General features: G+C 46.4%; 1 protein-coding gene across 5 annotated transcripts in view; it reads right to left on the reverse strand.

Annotated features, from left to right (window-relative positions):
• Window positions 1–1219: 1219 nt before the first annotated feature.
• The window catches only part of LIMS1 (LIM zinc finger domain containing 1), a 131686-nt gene continuing 118678 nt past the window's right edge, over window positions 1220–14227 (reverse strand). For 2 of the 5 annotated variants that reach the window (XM_074944951.1, XM_074944922.1), the window contains exons 9-11: window positions 10506–10581; window positions 9174–9366; window positions 2690–2822 (exon numbers count right to left, since the gene is read on the reverse strand). In XM_074944951.1, coding sequence (XP_074801052.1) covers window positions 9219–9366; window positions 10506–10581 — 224 coding nt within the window. In that variant the 3' untranslated portion in view covers window positions 2690–2822; window positions 9174–9218. Of the gene's footprint in view, window positions 2823–9173; window positions 9367–10505; window positions 10582–14227 lie in introns of all 5 variants that reach the window. The other 3 variants (XM_074944945.1, XM_074944936.1, XM_074944929.1) reach the window with 2 other exon arrangements.

Consider the following 14227-nt stretch of genomic DNA (forward strand, 5'->3'; position numbering starts at 1 on the left):
TCAAATTGGGCGTCCTTACCCAAAAGGGATTTGCATGGGGGTCACAGGATTATTTTAGGTGGGGTCACGGTATTGCCACCCTTACTTCTGTGCTGCCTTCAGAACTGGGTGGCCAGAGAATGGCGGCTGTTAGCCGGGCGTCCAGCTCTGAAGGCAGCGCCCCGCCAGCAGCAGCACAGAAGTACGGATGGCATGGTATGGTATTGCCACCCTTACTTCTGGGCTGCTGCCTGCAGAGCTGGGCAGCCGGAGAGTGGTGGCTGCTGACTGAGGGCCCAGCTCTGCAGACAGCAGCCCAGAAGTAAGGGTGACAATACCCTACCATGCCATCCTCTTAGAGCCTCTTACTCCACCTTTTCATGTTCTCTGTATGTATCTATCTTCTTACTATATGTTCCATTCTATGCATCTGATGAAGTGGGCTGTAGCCCATGAAAGCTTATGGTCAAATAAATGTTAGTCTCTAAGGTGCCACAAGTACTCCTGGTTTTTTAGGACTAAATGGGAGGTCAGGGTATGCCACTGACTTTGTACATATATTATAACATTTACACAGTACCTTTACCACACAATGATATCCTCAGTGATGCCCAGGTCTTTTTCCTGAGTTGTTACAGTTAACTTAGAACTCAATAAGTGTATGGATTTAACTTACTTTTCAATGTCTATTGCCTTGCATTTGTCATCAGTGAATTTCATATGGGATCATGCTAGCCATTCACTAGCTTTATTTGGGCCCTCTGAAGTTCCTTCGTCTTTTCTAGTTTTGATTATAATTTGTAAGGAAGATAAATGTATTCTGCATAATTGTTAAATGTCAAACGTGACCTGTGTGCTAATGTGAAAATGTGTGGTGACTGACTGTGTTGGATGGGGGTTGGGTGACATTCAGGTGTAAATTTCAAAACTAGGCTATTTTAAATTATTTTGTCTAAGAAAAGTTAGCAAGTATTTTATTTGGAACATTTCCTAGACGATTCAACTATCCACTGAACGGTATCTGAAATTTAAAAGCTAAATTAATGTATTAAAGTGGAAAATAGAGGGACTGTAGTTCTGCTTTAAGGGAAAAGTACAGTAAGGGAAATACAGCCTTAACTATGGAGTCAGTTCAGTGTGTAGCACTAGTAAGGCAAAGAGAACATATACGGGGTCTCTCACCTCCACAACCAAACATTCCTTTGAGAAAAAGTCAGACAAGTTATATTCTATAACCTTTATTAATCACACTGGGAAGCTTAGCATTTAAACCAACTGAGGGATATTTTTTCTTGAAGATATGAAATGAGACTTTAGTTGGTAGAGTATAATCCTATACAATCTGTTTAGATTGCTATAGTAAAGGAAAAAAAGGTTTATTAATTTTGTTAAACAAGTTTGCCAAACTACTGCACCTTTATAGAGGAAGGGAAAAAACCCTAGATTCTTTATGATTACAAATGAATAGCATAAGACTTAGAAGTATGTTATAGGGAATTCTGATCAGTTTGGACCCAGTTCTTCAAGACTGACACAAAAGTTGAAGGTGCTCAGCACCTTCCAGGATAGACTGTTTATACAGACACTCATTGGTGTAAAAGTAACATTCAGAGATGAGCGAGAATTATTTCATGTACTATTAAAAAAAATTAATTGAGTCTAGAAGCAAAATAATGTATTTTTTAAAATTCAGGTGTTCTCAAATTTGAAAAAACAAAACAAACAAACTTCATACATTCTATAGAGCTGAAGTAGTTAAAGCATATTATCTCTTATAATACCTGGTATACGTTTTCTGCCTAAAAATATAAAATAAAAATAAAACTGTATATATATTTAATGCATCAGTGTTTTTGAATACTGTTGTGAAAGATACAGAAGAATAAGGCACAAAATGTAAGTAAAATACAAAAACACTCATGAATGTTACTGGATTATTTTGAACGGAACATAGCAAAATTCAGGTAGCTCTGAATATGCATATTTCTTGCAACAGGAATAAGTTTTCTATATTTTCATTACAACTTTTAAGTCTGATATACAAAGATTAATTATGTAAGATTTATCTATTAAAGGCACTACACTTCTGCAGTGGTTGCACTTAGAAGTTTGACTTTCTTCAGATACATTTAAAATAAGGCTTCATAATGACTACATGGATCTGAATCTAAAAACGAATAGTTCCATAAAAAGTGATGCTACAGTCATTTCATGACTTACAAACATGCTTAATTCTATGCACAAGTATTACCATTAACTTCAACGGCACTATTTGTGTACAGAAAGATAGGCTCATCTGTTAAGTCACTGCAGGATATGCACAAGCAGATCTTATGTCTGCACAGAATCCCACTGAAATCTGGGTACAAGGCAGATCCAACTGCAGTACCAGAGACATAAGAGTTTAACATGAATTTGTATCCGCAATTTACTATGCAAGTACAATCTACATATCAACAAATATGTATAAATGTAAATGTCAAATACAGAATTGAAGATATATTTTGTTTTTGCTAGTTATGAGGTTTATATAAAATGTAGAGGGTTTTTAGATGCATTTTTGCAGGCGATAAGAGGAAAGTACTTTAGTATGAAGGTAGTCATGCATCAAGGAAACTCATTTTCTTTGCGTACGTATTGCTGATTGCAAGCCTCAAAGAAAAATAAAATAAAAGTCAAGTAATATCTGTAATATTTTCTCGTTGCACAGGAGGATTAGAAGGAGGCTTTACTTCCTCCCTAAAGTTTCAGCTAGTTTCTTCAGTCTTTTTTTCAACTCCAGAGGAAACTTCTCATAACATTTCTTGCAGACAGGCTTCATATCAAATTCAACAAATTTGTTCCTACAAACGATAAAAAAGGAAAAATATCTTTTGTGAAAGAGATTTCAAAGAGTATTTGTAGCATGTCATATTGACATAGTACAGGCAGCAAAATAATGCTTTTTCAGTATTTTTGCTCAATGTATACATGGAGTTAAGATTATAAATGACATAGCAAGACAACAAATATAGATGTATACTTGAATCTATTTTTTTATGTTACATACAATTATACTTGTTATTAGCACTGCCCAGCTTTGTCACTGGGTGCCAACTTTCAAGAAGGGAAACCCAAATTCAGGAGAGACTTTTGATATGTGTTTGTTTATTTTTTAGCCCTGGCAGGTTAAGTACAAGTGAATTTGCTAAAGGTGACAGATTTGAGTTTTGAAAAATTGAGATGGCCAATCCTTGCACATATAGTCAATATTTATGTGAAAGAGACCTGAAAGTAAATAGCTGAAGTGAAAGAAACAGCTGTACAGGAAAACAAATAGAGAACTTTTGGCTACTGAGGAAAATTGTTTTATGCAATACTGTGTGTTGTGCAACCACTGAATTGTAAACCTAACAGTAAAGATACACGCTATATTTTCAGAAGTCTGTGGACACCCAGCCTTATGGACCTACAGATATCTGATGTGGGTATAGGCAAGAACTGTTAGGCAGAAGATGCTATGAATTTCCATACTGGATCAGAGCAGTGGCCATATATAAGTATCCTGTCTCTGACAGTTGCGAGTACTAGCTGCTGCAGAGGAAAACGGAAGAATTCCTGCAGAAGGTAGTTATGAGCCAGTTTGCCCATGAGACAGGAAGTGCCACTGTATCAACAAAACAATAAAACAAACTGCTATCAAATGCACAATAAACAAACTGGAAAAACAGAAAAATAAAATGCTATTTAATTTCTTTCAATTGTAGTAATCTCTGGAGTTACTTAAAACAATACATACTAAATTTTCAGCTGGAAATGTAATTTTCAAGTTGACTGTGTCTGATATTTTAACAAGTCTTTTCAATATTTAAACAGTAAAACTCTTCTGTTTATCAATACATACTGGACATGATCTTCTGATCTCCCATGGGATTCCAGGAGCTGTTAATTTCAATGTCACTTTGCAGCAATATGATGGATTGTAACAGGAGACTCAGTCCAATGTGAATTATAAACTTTATTTTAAAAAAATCAAAAACCTTCTCATTATAGAGAACTTTTGGAGAACTCCAAAAAACAAAATATAAACTCTGTATGAACTGTGAGAAACAAGTCAGTTACTATTCAGAGGGCATCTTGACAGAGTTTGCAAAAACCAGTTACCACCTTTTTGTAACAGTTGTTCTTCGAGGTGTGTTGCTCATGTCCATTCCATTGTAGGTGTGCACGCGCACACGTGTGCAGCCGTCGTAAACTTTTGCCTTAGCGGGTACCCACGGGGCCGGCTATGGCACCCTCTGGAGTGCCGTGCTCATGGCGCAGTATATCAGGTGCCGCTGGCCTGAGCTCTCTCGGTTCCTTCTTGCCAAAAACTCCAAAAGAGGAGCAGGAGGGCGGGTAATAGAATGGACATGAGCAACACATCTCGAAGAACAACAGTTACAAAACGATGGGTAACCGGTTTTTTCTTTATCGAGTGCTTGTTCATGTTGATTCCATTGTAGGAGACTTACAAGCAGAATCCCAGGAGTTGGGCTCGAAGTTCAGAGTCTTGCAGATCGTGGTACTGCCGAAACTAGCATGAGCCTGAGCCTGCTGGATCAGCGCATAGTGCAAGGCAAAAGCGTGGATGTACAACCAGATGCGGCATGGCAAATTTCTTGGATCAGCACCTGATTGAGGAAGGCCGCCGCCAAGGTCTGTGCTCTAGCGAAGTGGGCCGTCACAATTGGTGGTGGGGGCATCTTCGCCAGCTCATAGCAGTAGCGGATACAAGCCATGATCCAGGACGAGATCCTCTGGGTGGATACTGCACAACCCTTCACTTGGTCCGTGACAGCAACAAACAGCTGCAGAGACTTACGGATTAGCTTCATTCTCTCTATGTAGAAGGCCAGAGCTCCCCTAACGTCCAAGGTGTGCAGCATGCGTTCCTCATCCCTCGCATGAGGCTTCGGGCAAAGGACCGGAAGATATATGTCCTGACTCGCGTGGAACTGGGAGTCAACCTCGGGCAGAAAGGCCAGGTGTGGATGCAGATGTACCTTGTCCTTATAGAAGATCGTATATGGCAGTGGTTCTCAAACTTTTGTATTGGTGACCCCTTTCACATAGCAAGCCTCTGAGTGCGACCCCCCCCTTATAAATTAAAACCACATTTTTATGTATTTAACACCATTATAAATGCTGGAGGAAAAGTGGGGTTTGGGTTGGAGGCTGACAGCTCACGACCCCTCAGGTAATAACCTCATGACCCCCTGAGGGGTCCCGATCCCCAGTTTGAGAACCCCTGGTATATGGGGACTTGGACGTGAGTGCCATGATCTCAGACACCCTACAGGCTGAAGTTATAGTGACCAACAAGGAGACATTCCAGGATAACAGCAGAAGGAAGCAGGAAGCCAGGGGCTCAAAGGCAGGCACCGTGAGCCTAGAAAGCACAAGGTTCGGGTCCCAAGAAGGGACCAGGTCGCGGACATGCGGGTAAAGGCACTCCAGACCTTTCAGAAACTGTGCTGTCATGGGATGTGCGAAGACCGACCTGCCTTGAAACGGAGGGCGGAAAGTCGAAATAGCCACCAGGTGCACCTTGATCGAGGACAGCGACAGGTTCTGGAGCTTTAGGTGTAGTAAATAGTCCAGGACATCCTGCAGGATATGGCAATCTGTGGCCCAACACGGGAACCGCTTCCATTTTGATACATAGGTAGTCATAGTGGGGGGCTTCCTGCTGCCCAGCAAGACCTGATGGACACTGGCAGAACACGGCCGCTCCCCCCTGCAGAAACCAGGCTGTTGGGTGCAGTGCTGCCAGGTTTGGGTGCAGCAGACTGCCATGGTTCTGGGACAGTAGGTCCGGCCGAAGAGGCAGCTGTAATGGGGTGGCTGCCGAAAGGCTCAGGAACATGGAAAACCAGTGCTGCCGAGGTCACGCCGAGGCTATGAGGATGACTGAAGCTTTGTCTCACTTCACCTTGAGCAGGACCTTGTGGATCAGCGGCACCGGCAGGAAGGCGTACATGAGTGCTCCCGACCGTGGGATCAGGAAGGCGTCTCACAGGGAGCCCTTGTCCCTGCTATGCAGAGAACAGAACATGTGGAACTTCCTGTTCTGTCTGGACATGAACAGGTCCACCTGGGAGTCCCCACCTTCAGAAGACTAGGCTGTCCACCTCCGAGTAGAACGACCATTCGTGGTGAGACAAGAAGGTCCTGCTGAGGCGATCCACCAGGATGTTCTTGGTACTGGGCAGGTGGATGGCCACCAAATGAATGTCCTGCCACACACAAAAGTCCCAAAGGCTGAGCGCTTCCCAACAGAGGGCCGAAGACCTGGCAGGAAAGCCTAGCATGCCAGGTGAACTGCTCTGAGTTCCCTGAAATTGATATGAAAGGCTAGGTCATGTTGCAGCCAATGGCCCCCCAGCCCAGGTCTGAGGCGTCTGAGACCAAGGTGAGCAAGGGTGATGGGGTTGCAAAAGGGTCTCCCCGCAGCACCAACCTGGGATCCCGCCACCAGTCGAGCAGTGAGAAGACACGACTCAGCACCGTGACCACTCAATCCAGGGGGTGCCTACTGGGAATGTAGACTGAGGCCAGTAACATTTGTGGGGGCCTCAGATGAAGCCAGGCATGGCTTACCATGTACTTGAATGTGGCCCATCAGTTGCAGGCACATGTGGGTTGTAGTGAGCGGTTGGCTCTGTATGTGAGCGATCAGGTCTGACATGGTTTGAAAATGCACTTCCGGCAGGAATGCCCTGGCCCTCCTGGAGTCGAGAACCGCACAGATGAACTCTATGTGTTGAACTGGTGCTAACATGGATTATTCTGTTTATTAGGAGACCCAAATCGCTGCAGGTGGAGTGCACCAGATCGAGCCTCCTCTGGACGTCCTCCGAAGGCCTGCCCTTGATGAGCCATTATCAAGATATGGGAAGATCTGGACCCCTCGACACATCAGTTAAGCCTCCACCGACGCCATGCATTTTGTGAACACCCTGGGGGCCGAAGACAGGCAAAAGGCAGCGCCGTAAACTGGAAGTGGCGCCCTGCCACTATAAAGTGCAGGAAATGTCTGTGCCCCAGGAAAATAGAAATATGAAAATAAGCGTCTTTTAAGTCGAGAGCGGTGTACCAGACCCCTGGATCCAGAGAAGGGATGATGGAAGCCAGGGATACCATGTGGAACTTCAACTTCAACAGAGACTTGTTGAGGCCCCGCAGGTCCAAAATGGATCTGAGCCTCCCATTTGCCTTCGGGATTAGGATGTAGCGGGAGTAGAATCCTGTTCCTTGCATATCCCGAGGAACTTCCTCCATAGCCCCCAAGCGTAGGAGGTTCTCGACCTCCTGAATGAGGAACTTCTTGTGAGAAGGGTCCCTGAAGAGGGATAGGGAAGTGCGGGGGAGGGGGCGACAACGGAGATAGAGAGCACGGTGCCCGCAACTTGTAGTGGCTAGCTGGAGACGTAGGCTTACATGAAGACCAAGAATGTGGCAACTTCTGACTCTGTCTTGGCTCTGGAGACCGGCAGCGCTCACCTGATTTGTGTGAGGCCTTTCCGGCAATCTTGCCCTCACGGGAAGCCCTAGCTGGTCCTTTCCACACACAGAGGAGGCACTGTGGACTTTCCCGGTGCCAGGCCCTTGGAGGGGGCCAGTTGTGCCATTTGTTAAGGCCCTTTACGGCTCCCTGGAGTCAGTGGCGGGTCCTTTCTGGGGGAGGAACCCCCCCCGCGGCTGAACCCTTCAACGGGTCCGGAGTGGGCAGAAGGCACAAACAGGGTTCCTTGCCCGGAACCCCTTGGTCGGTCTTGGCTGGTGCCGTGTTCTTAGGTTTCTTCTTTGGCACTGGATACAGGGATTGGTGCTGGGAGGACCCTGGTGCCAGAAGTGTGCTACGCACCGAAGTTGAAGCACTGGGTGCCAGTTCAGGCTGCACTGGCTCTGAAGCTGGACGCAGGGCAGCCTGCATCAGAAGGGCCCTGAGGCAGATATCATGCTCTTTCTGAGTCCGTGGATGAAAGTTCTGGCAGATACGACAGTGCTTCTTTATATGGGTTTCCCCAAGGCACTGTAAACAGCTCTTGTGAGGGTCACTAACAGGCACAGGCCTGTTACAGGATGAGCAAGGCTTGAAACCTGGAGATTGGGGCATGTTCTCCGGGGGCCAAGTTTCCGCTGGGACACTATCTAACTAAACACTTAAAGGGGACTTAACGACTACGCTTAAAACTATTTACAGAGAAGCACAAGGCTAAACAGATGAAGAAAAACTGCTGACCACTTGCGAAGCAAGGGACAGAGGTGCTCCGATTAACCACCACAGGCAGTAAGAAGGAGCTGAGAAGGCGCAGGGCCGGCAGCGCCTGATATACTGCACCATGAGTGCGGCACTCCAGAGGGCGGCACAGCCAGCCCTACGGGTACTGCTAAGGCAAAGGTCTCCAACGGCTGCACACAAGGGCATGCGCACACCTACAATAGAATGGACATTAGCAAGCACTCAAAGAAGAATATGTGGTTTCGCATAGTCCCATCTCTGCTACTGAATTATGGTTATATGTCTAATTGAGTGCTGTTATGATACAGTAATTTAAAAATGGAGTAAAATGTTAATGTTAGCGAAAAAGTCTTAAAACAAGAAAATGTACTCAGCATGCAATATTGTTTTCAGGGACTGACATTTTATATTAGCTTAAAAACCATTTTGTAGACTGTTAAAATGGAAACACAAGGCATTTACTAAAAGTGGAATTTCAAAACTATCAGGTTTTCACAACTAGCTTCTAAATCTGCATCCACAAGTTTTCTAAACATAATCCTGCATTTGAGCATGCAGATAGGCAGGTGGACAGCTAACTATTCAGCCTGCATGCACACAAATGCCTACTGGCATATGTAATTAACTATATGCACAAAATTTATGCAATTTGGGAAGCTGGAATGAAATCATAGCTACACGGTGGTCTAAAACAGTCTGTTCAGCAAGGTGAGAATTTTTCTCCAAGAAGTCCAAAATTTATGAATTTTGCGATTTAAGAAACCTTTCAAGCTCAATTTCTGAGCACAATGGCCTAAACTTAACATATTAAAATGTAGTGTTCAAAATTTCAAATCATAGATATGTGTAAATTAATAGTTGTTCTGTCTTTGATTATCACAAACACATGCAGAAAACTAAAAGAAAAATACATGTCCTAAACACTGACCAAAGAAGAAAAGAGCAGAGATTGTGATAGGAGGAAAAGAAAAGTTTACAAACAGATTGGCTTTTTCTTTTTCAGCTTGTCTTTATCCTTTGCTTCTCGCTCCCGTTTGGCAAGTCGACGTTTAAATTCTTCTGGCATTTTCTCATAACAGTGTTTGCAGACAGGTTTTAGATCAATTTCAACAAACTTATCCCTTTAGATAAGACACAGAGGAAAACAGTGGAAAGAACAGGAAAAGGTTTAAGAGTAAGTCATAGCTGAAAGAAGAATTGAACACAAAGAAAAAATAGATTTTAAAGTAGTAAATGGAGCAACAGGAACAAACACATATATCATTTACAAGAAGTTGTCTATAAATGTTCTATACCAGGGGTCTCAAACTCAATTTACCTTAGGGCCAGTCTTCAGATCCTCCCAGCAGGCCAATAATGTCACTCTTCCTGCCCAGAACCCGCCCCCCCCAACTCCCCCCAAAAACCTCTGCCTCCCACCTGCCTAAGGCTCTGGGAGGGAGTTTGGGTGGGGGAGGAGGTCTGGGGTAGGGGATTGGGGTGCAGGCTCTGGGAGGGAGTTTGGGTGCAGAAGGGGTGAGAGATTGGGCTCTGACAGGGAGTTTGGGTGGGAGAGAGGGTCTGGGGTACAGACTCTGGAATAGAGTTTGGATGCTAGGTGCAGGCTCTGGGCTGACGCAGGGGGTGGGGGTGCAGGCTCTGGGATAGAGTTTGGGGGCAGGAGGGGGTGTGTGTGAAGGGGAAGGGGGTGCAGGCTCTGGGAGGGAGTTTGGGGGAGGGAGAGGGTGTGTGGGGAGGGGGTGGGGGTGCAGCTCTGGACGGGGGTCGGGAGGTGCAGCACTTACCTGGGGCTCCAAGGTGGGGCGGGCTGGGGGGCCTCCACGCTCTGCTGCCCCCACGCACCGCCCCCGCAGCTTCTCACTGGCCGCAGGGGCGCTCGGGGTGGAGGCAGCGCACAGAGGCACAGCCCCGCCCCACCCCGGGGCTGCAGGGAGGGGCTGGCAGACACCGCTCAGCTCTGCTGCACTGCCGGGGCCCCGGGCCATTGTAAATCTTCTGGGGAAGGGGTGAGGGGGAGCGCCCGGGGGCGGCAGGTGGGGCCAAGGGAGAGACCCGGCCCCAAAACTGCTGGAGCCCCGCAGGCCACATTGGGGAGGTTTGCAGGTCGCAGATGGCCTGCAGGCTGTGAGTTTGAGACCCCTGTTCTATACCATTACAGTTAAACTATGAGTATAACAGCTGTGCTTGAAAGGTGACTATTGATCTGTTCTGAAGAGATCATAACTGTTTTCCATCTTCTTAACCTATCTGAAAAACTTACTTGAGTGTTAACTTAGTGTTGCAAGTGGAACAAGCGAAACAGTTCACACACCATGCCTTATTCAGAGCAGAGACAACTAGGGGGAGGGGGAAAAAGACAATATTAGCAGTTCAGTAAACAAAGGCATTTGTTAAAAACTTCTGAAGTTCACACATTCATAAGACATACAGCAAAAGGTGATTATTTTTAAACTTGTTTCTCAATTAGGGATAAAATTATGGACCATAACAATGAAAATGAAGTGAGGGCAAGGAGAGAGACATACACATATACTGTGTAGGAGGCATAGATGCCTCTAAATTACTTCAGTGTTTATGCTGATGCTTAACTTTTAGCTATGCTCTTTGTTTTGTGATAGCTCTGCTCTGGAAGAGCTCCATTTTGATCTCGAATCAAAATTGCCTTTCTTTCCCCCTTTGTTTATGTTAATCTCTACTTCCTCTTCCTTAGTATCTCTTTCGATTCTGCTTCCTTTACATAGGCTTGCTGAGAATTAAGAAATGAAAGCTCCTAAAGCATGCTTTATTAGGAAAAAGAACAAAATGAAACCTAGAGCCTTTGTTAGCAAGGAATGATTCATGGGAGAAGAAGTTTCTGGGACTTTTGCAGATGTGATAGAGATGAGTGAAGTATTGTGAGGGAAGTCCTTGCAGTTCCTGGGCATTTGCCAGCAAACTGGTCAAGCATTGTTCCAACCCAGGGGTTGGGAAACTTTTTGGCCCGAGGGCCACATCTGGGTATGGAAATTGTATCGTAGGACATGAATGCTCACGAAATTGGGAGTTGGGCTGTGGGAGGGGGTGAGGGCTCTGGCTGGGGGTGTGGGCTCTTCGGTGGGGCCAGAAATGAGGAGTTCAGGGTGCAGAATGGGGCTCTGGGCTGGGGCAGAGGGCAGGGCTCTGGCTGGGGGTGCAGGCTCTGGGGTGCAGGAGGGTGGGAGCGAGGGGTTTGGGGGACAGTAGGGGGATCAGGGCTGGGGCAGGAGGTTGGGGCGCTGGAGCGGGTCAGGGATGCAGGCTCTGGGTGGCACTTACCTCAAGCAGCTCCCGGAAGCAGCGGCATGTCCCCCCTCTGGCTCCTACATGGAGGTGTGGCCAGGGAGCTCTACGCACGCCCCGTCTGCAGGCACCGCCCCTGCAGCTCCCATTGGCTGCGGTGGCAGCGCTTGAGGCGGAGGCAGCATGCAGAGCCGCCTGGCTGTGCCTCCATCTAGGAGGCGGAGCCAGAGAGGGGACATGCTGCTGCTTCTGGGAGCTGTGGGAAGCCACAGCACACGTGGAGCGGGGCAAGCCCCAGAGCCCGCTCCCCGGCAGGAGCTCAAGGGCCAGATTAAAACATCTGAAGGGCAGGATGCGTCCCCCAGGCCGTAGTTTGCCCACCCCTGTTCTAACCAGTTTTGACAAAAGTGGATACCTAAAACTCAGTGACGTCAGATATGTAGGCCTGTTTATTGTAAGATATAAAAGAGGGAAGGGAATAGGTGGGGCCACGTGCTAGTGCCTGCTTGTTTAGCTGAAGCCAGCCAGTATGGGTTTGAGCATTCTGGGCCTAATCCTGTTGTATGACTGATAGCTGTTATATGGGTACATGTTAGGTTTACTAAACGAAGTTTAGCTAACTGATACTTAGAGTAACCATATAAAAGCCAATTTAGTCTTTGGATTAATAAAGAAATCTTTGGCTGAATTCTGGTATTGGTCCATTTGAATATTCAAATAAAGATCCCAACACCTTCTACCTCTTCCCTTGCCAAAAAATGGTCTATTTCCTCTTCTTAGTTCAGATCAACAGGTGCTGCTCCACTATAAAAATGCACCCAAGGTTGCCTACTAGGGTTGCCAACTGTCTAATCACAAAAACTCAAATACCCTTGCCCCGCCCCTTCCTCGAGGCCCCTCCCCGCTCACTCCATTCCTCCCTACTTCCTTCGCTCGCTATCCATCACCTTCACTCACTTTCACTGGCCTGGAGCAAAGGGTTGGTGTGCGGGCTCTGGGCTGGGGCAGAGGGGTTTGGAGTGTGGGAGGGGGCTCCAGGCTGAGCCTGGGGCAAGGGGTTGGGGTGCAGGCTCTGGGAGGGAGTTTGGGTGCTGGAGAGGGCTCAGGGCTGGGCCAGGAGATTGGGGTGTAGGAGGGGGTGAGGGGTGCAGGTTCTGGCCGGCGGCACAGCGGGGCTAAGGCAGACTCCGTGCCTGCCCTGGCCCCGCGCCGTTCCCGGAAGCAGCCAGCACATCTCCTGCAGCCCCAGAGGGTGGGGGAGGGGGCAGAGGGCTCCACGTGCTGCCTGCGCCAGCAAACGCCACCCTCGCAGCTCCCATTGGCCACAGTTCCCCGCCAATGGGAGCTGCGGAATCAGTGCTCGGGGGGGGGGAGGGCAGCACGCAGAGCCCCCCTTCCCCCCCGGAACATGATGGCCACTGTCAGGAGCAACACAGGGCCAGGGCAGGCAGGCAGGGCTGCGCCGCCAGACTTTTAGAGCCAAAATCTCCCAGTTTGGCTGCAGTAGCCTCCGGGACATAGCGCCTGATACCGGGAGGGTTGGCAACCCAATTGCCTACTATGAATGAAACTGACTATTGTCAGACAGCTGTAGTCATGTTCAATTATAGTAGCTGTCACCGTTGGGCAAGCACTTCTGGATGCTAGTTGTCCAATAAGTGTCATTTTGGAGAAAGGTACTCTGCTGTTTGTCAGAGGTAACCTAATCAGATAGATAATTGATGTATTGCTCCATAGATGATCCCTCTGAGGCAGACAACCATATAGATCCTGCTATAGTTAACTGGCTGCCTGACATGTTCACCCCTCCCTCTTTGGTAGAATAATAGAATAAATTTAAAACGATTAAAAATTACCCCTACGGCAATGAAATGACACACTACAATTTGCTCAGTTTAGCAACCAGAACATACAGTATGAGGCAGCCAGATTACATAGTGTACATATGAAACATGTACCTACTTATCATACAAGGCTGAAGTTACCTGTTTCACCAGATTTTTATTTGTTTTTGGAGGATTTTAATGAAGGTGAGCAGAATATTTCCTTCAAGAAGACTCCTAAATTGTAGTTTTATAGGTAGAGTGGAGACTTGAAACTATATGGAAAGCACACCATCTGAATCTGGAGCTCATCCTTTAGTGTCATGATTATAATCCATGATGTCCTTTTAAAGTGTCTGGGCCTTACCCACTTGATTACTGGTTTTGATTTAGCTGGTGCTATTACTGGTACATGGTATTGGTTCAGCTAGGTGTTGTTGTAAGGTAGGTATTAATTTAATATGAGGCAATACAAAACTATCTGCTTTCTCTACCATCCTGTCCCAATTGGTTGTCAACAGCCACACTCCAGGTTAATGGGCTTCTGGATTGTCTTTATAGACACATTGTTTTGCTGAATGCTAAGCCTTTGGCAGTGTTTGTGACAGTATCACTTCTACACACTTAAGGCCAGATTTTTTTTTTTTTAAATAAAATATGTAGGTACCTAAAGATGCAGATAGCAACCCAGTGGGATTTCAAAGCTCCTAGGTGCCTAATTTCCATTAAAATCATGGAAATTAGGTGCTTATGAGTTTTTGAAAATCCCACTAGGCACCTATCTGCCTCTTTAGGCACCTAAATACCTTTAAAAATCAGGCCCTTAGGCCCTAATTCTGTAATGAGGTGCATGCATGTAGATTACTGTACCAGCATCGAGGTCTATTAAAGTCAGTGGGGC

This window comes from Natator depressus, chromosome 1 (genome assembly GCF_965152275.1).
Source record: "Natator depressus isolate rNatDep1 chromosome 1, rNatDep2.hap1, whole genome shotgun sequence".
NCBI lineage: Eukaryota > Metazoa > Chordata > Testudines > Cheloniidae > Natator > Natator depressus.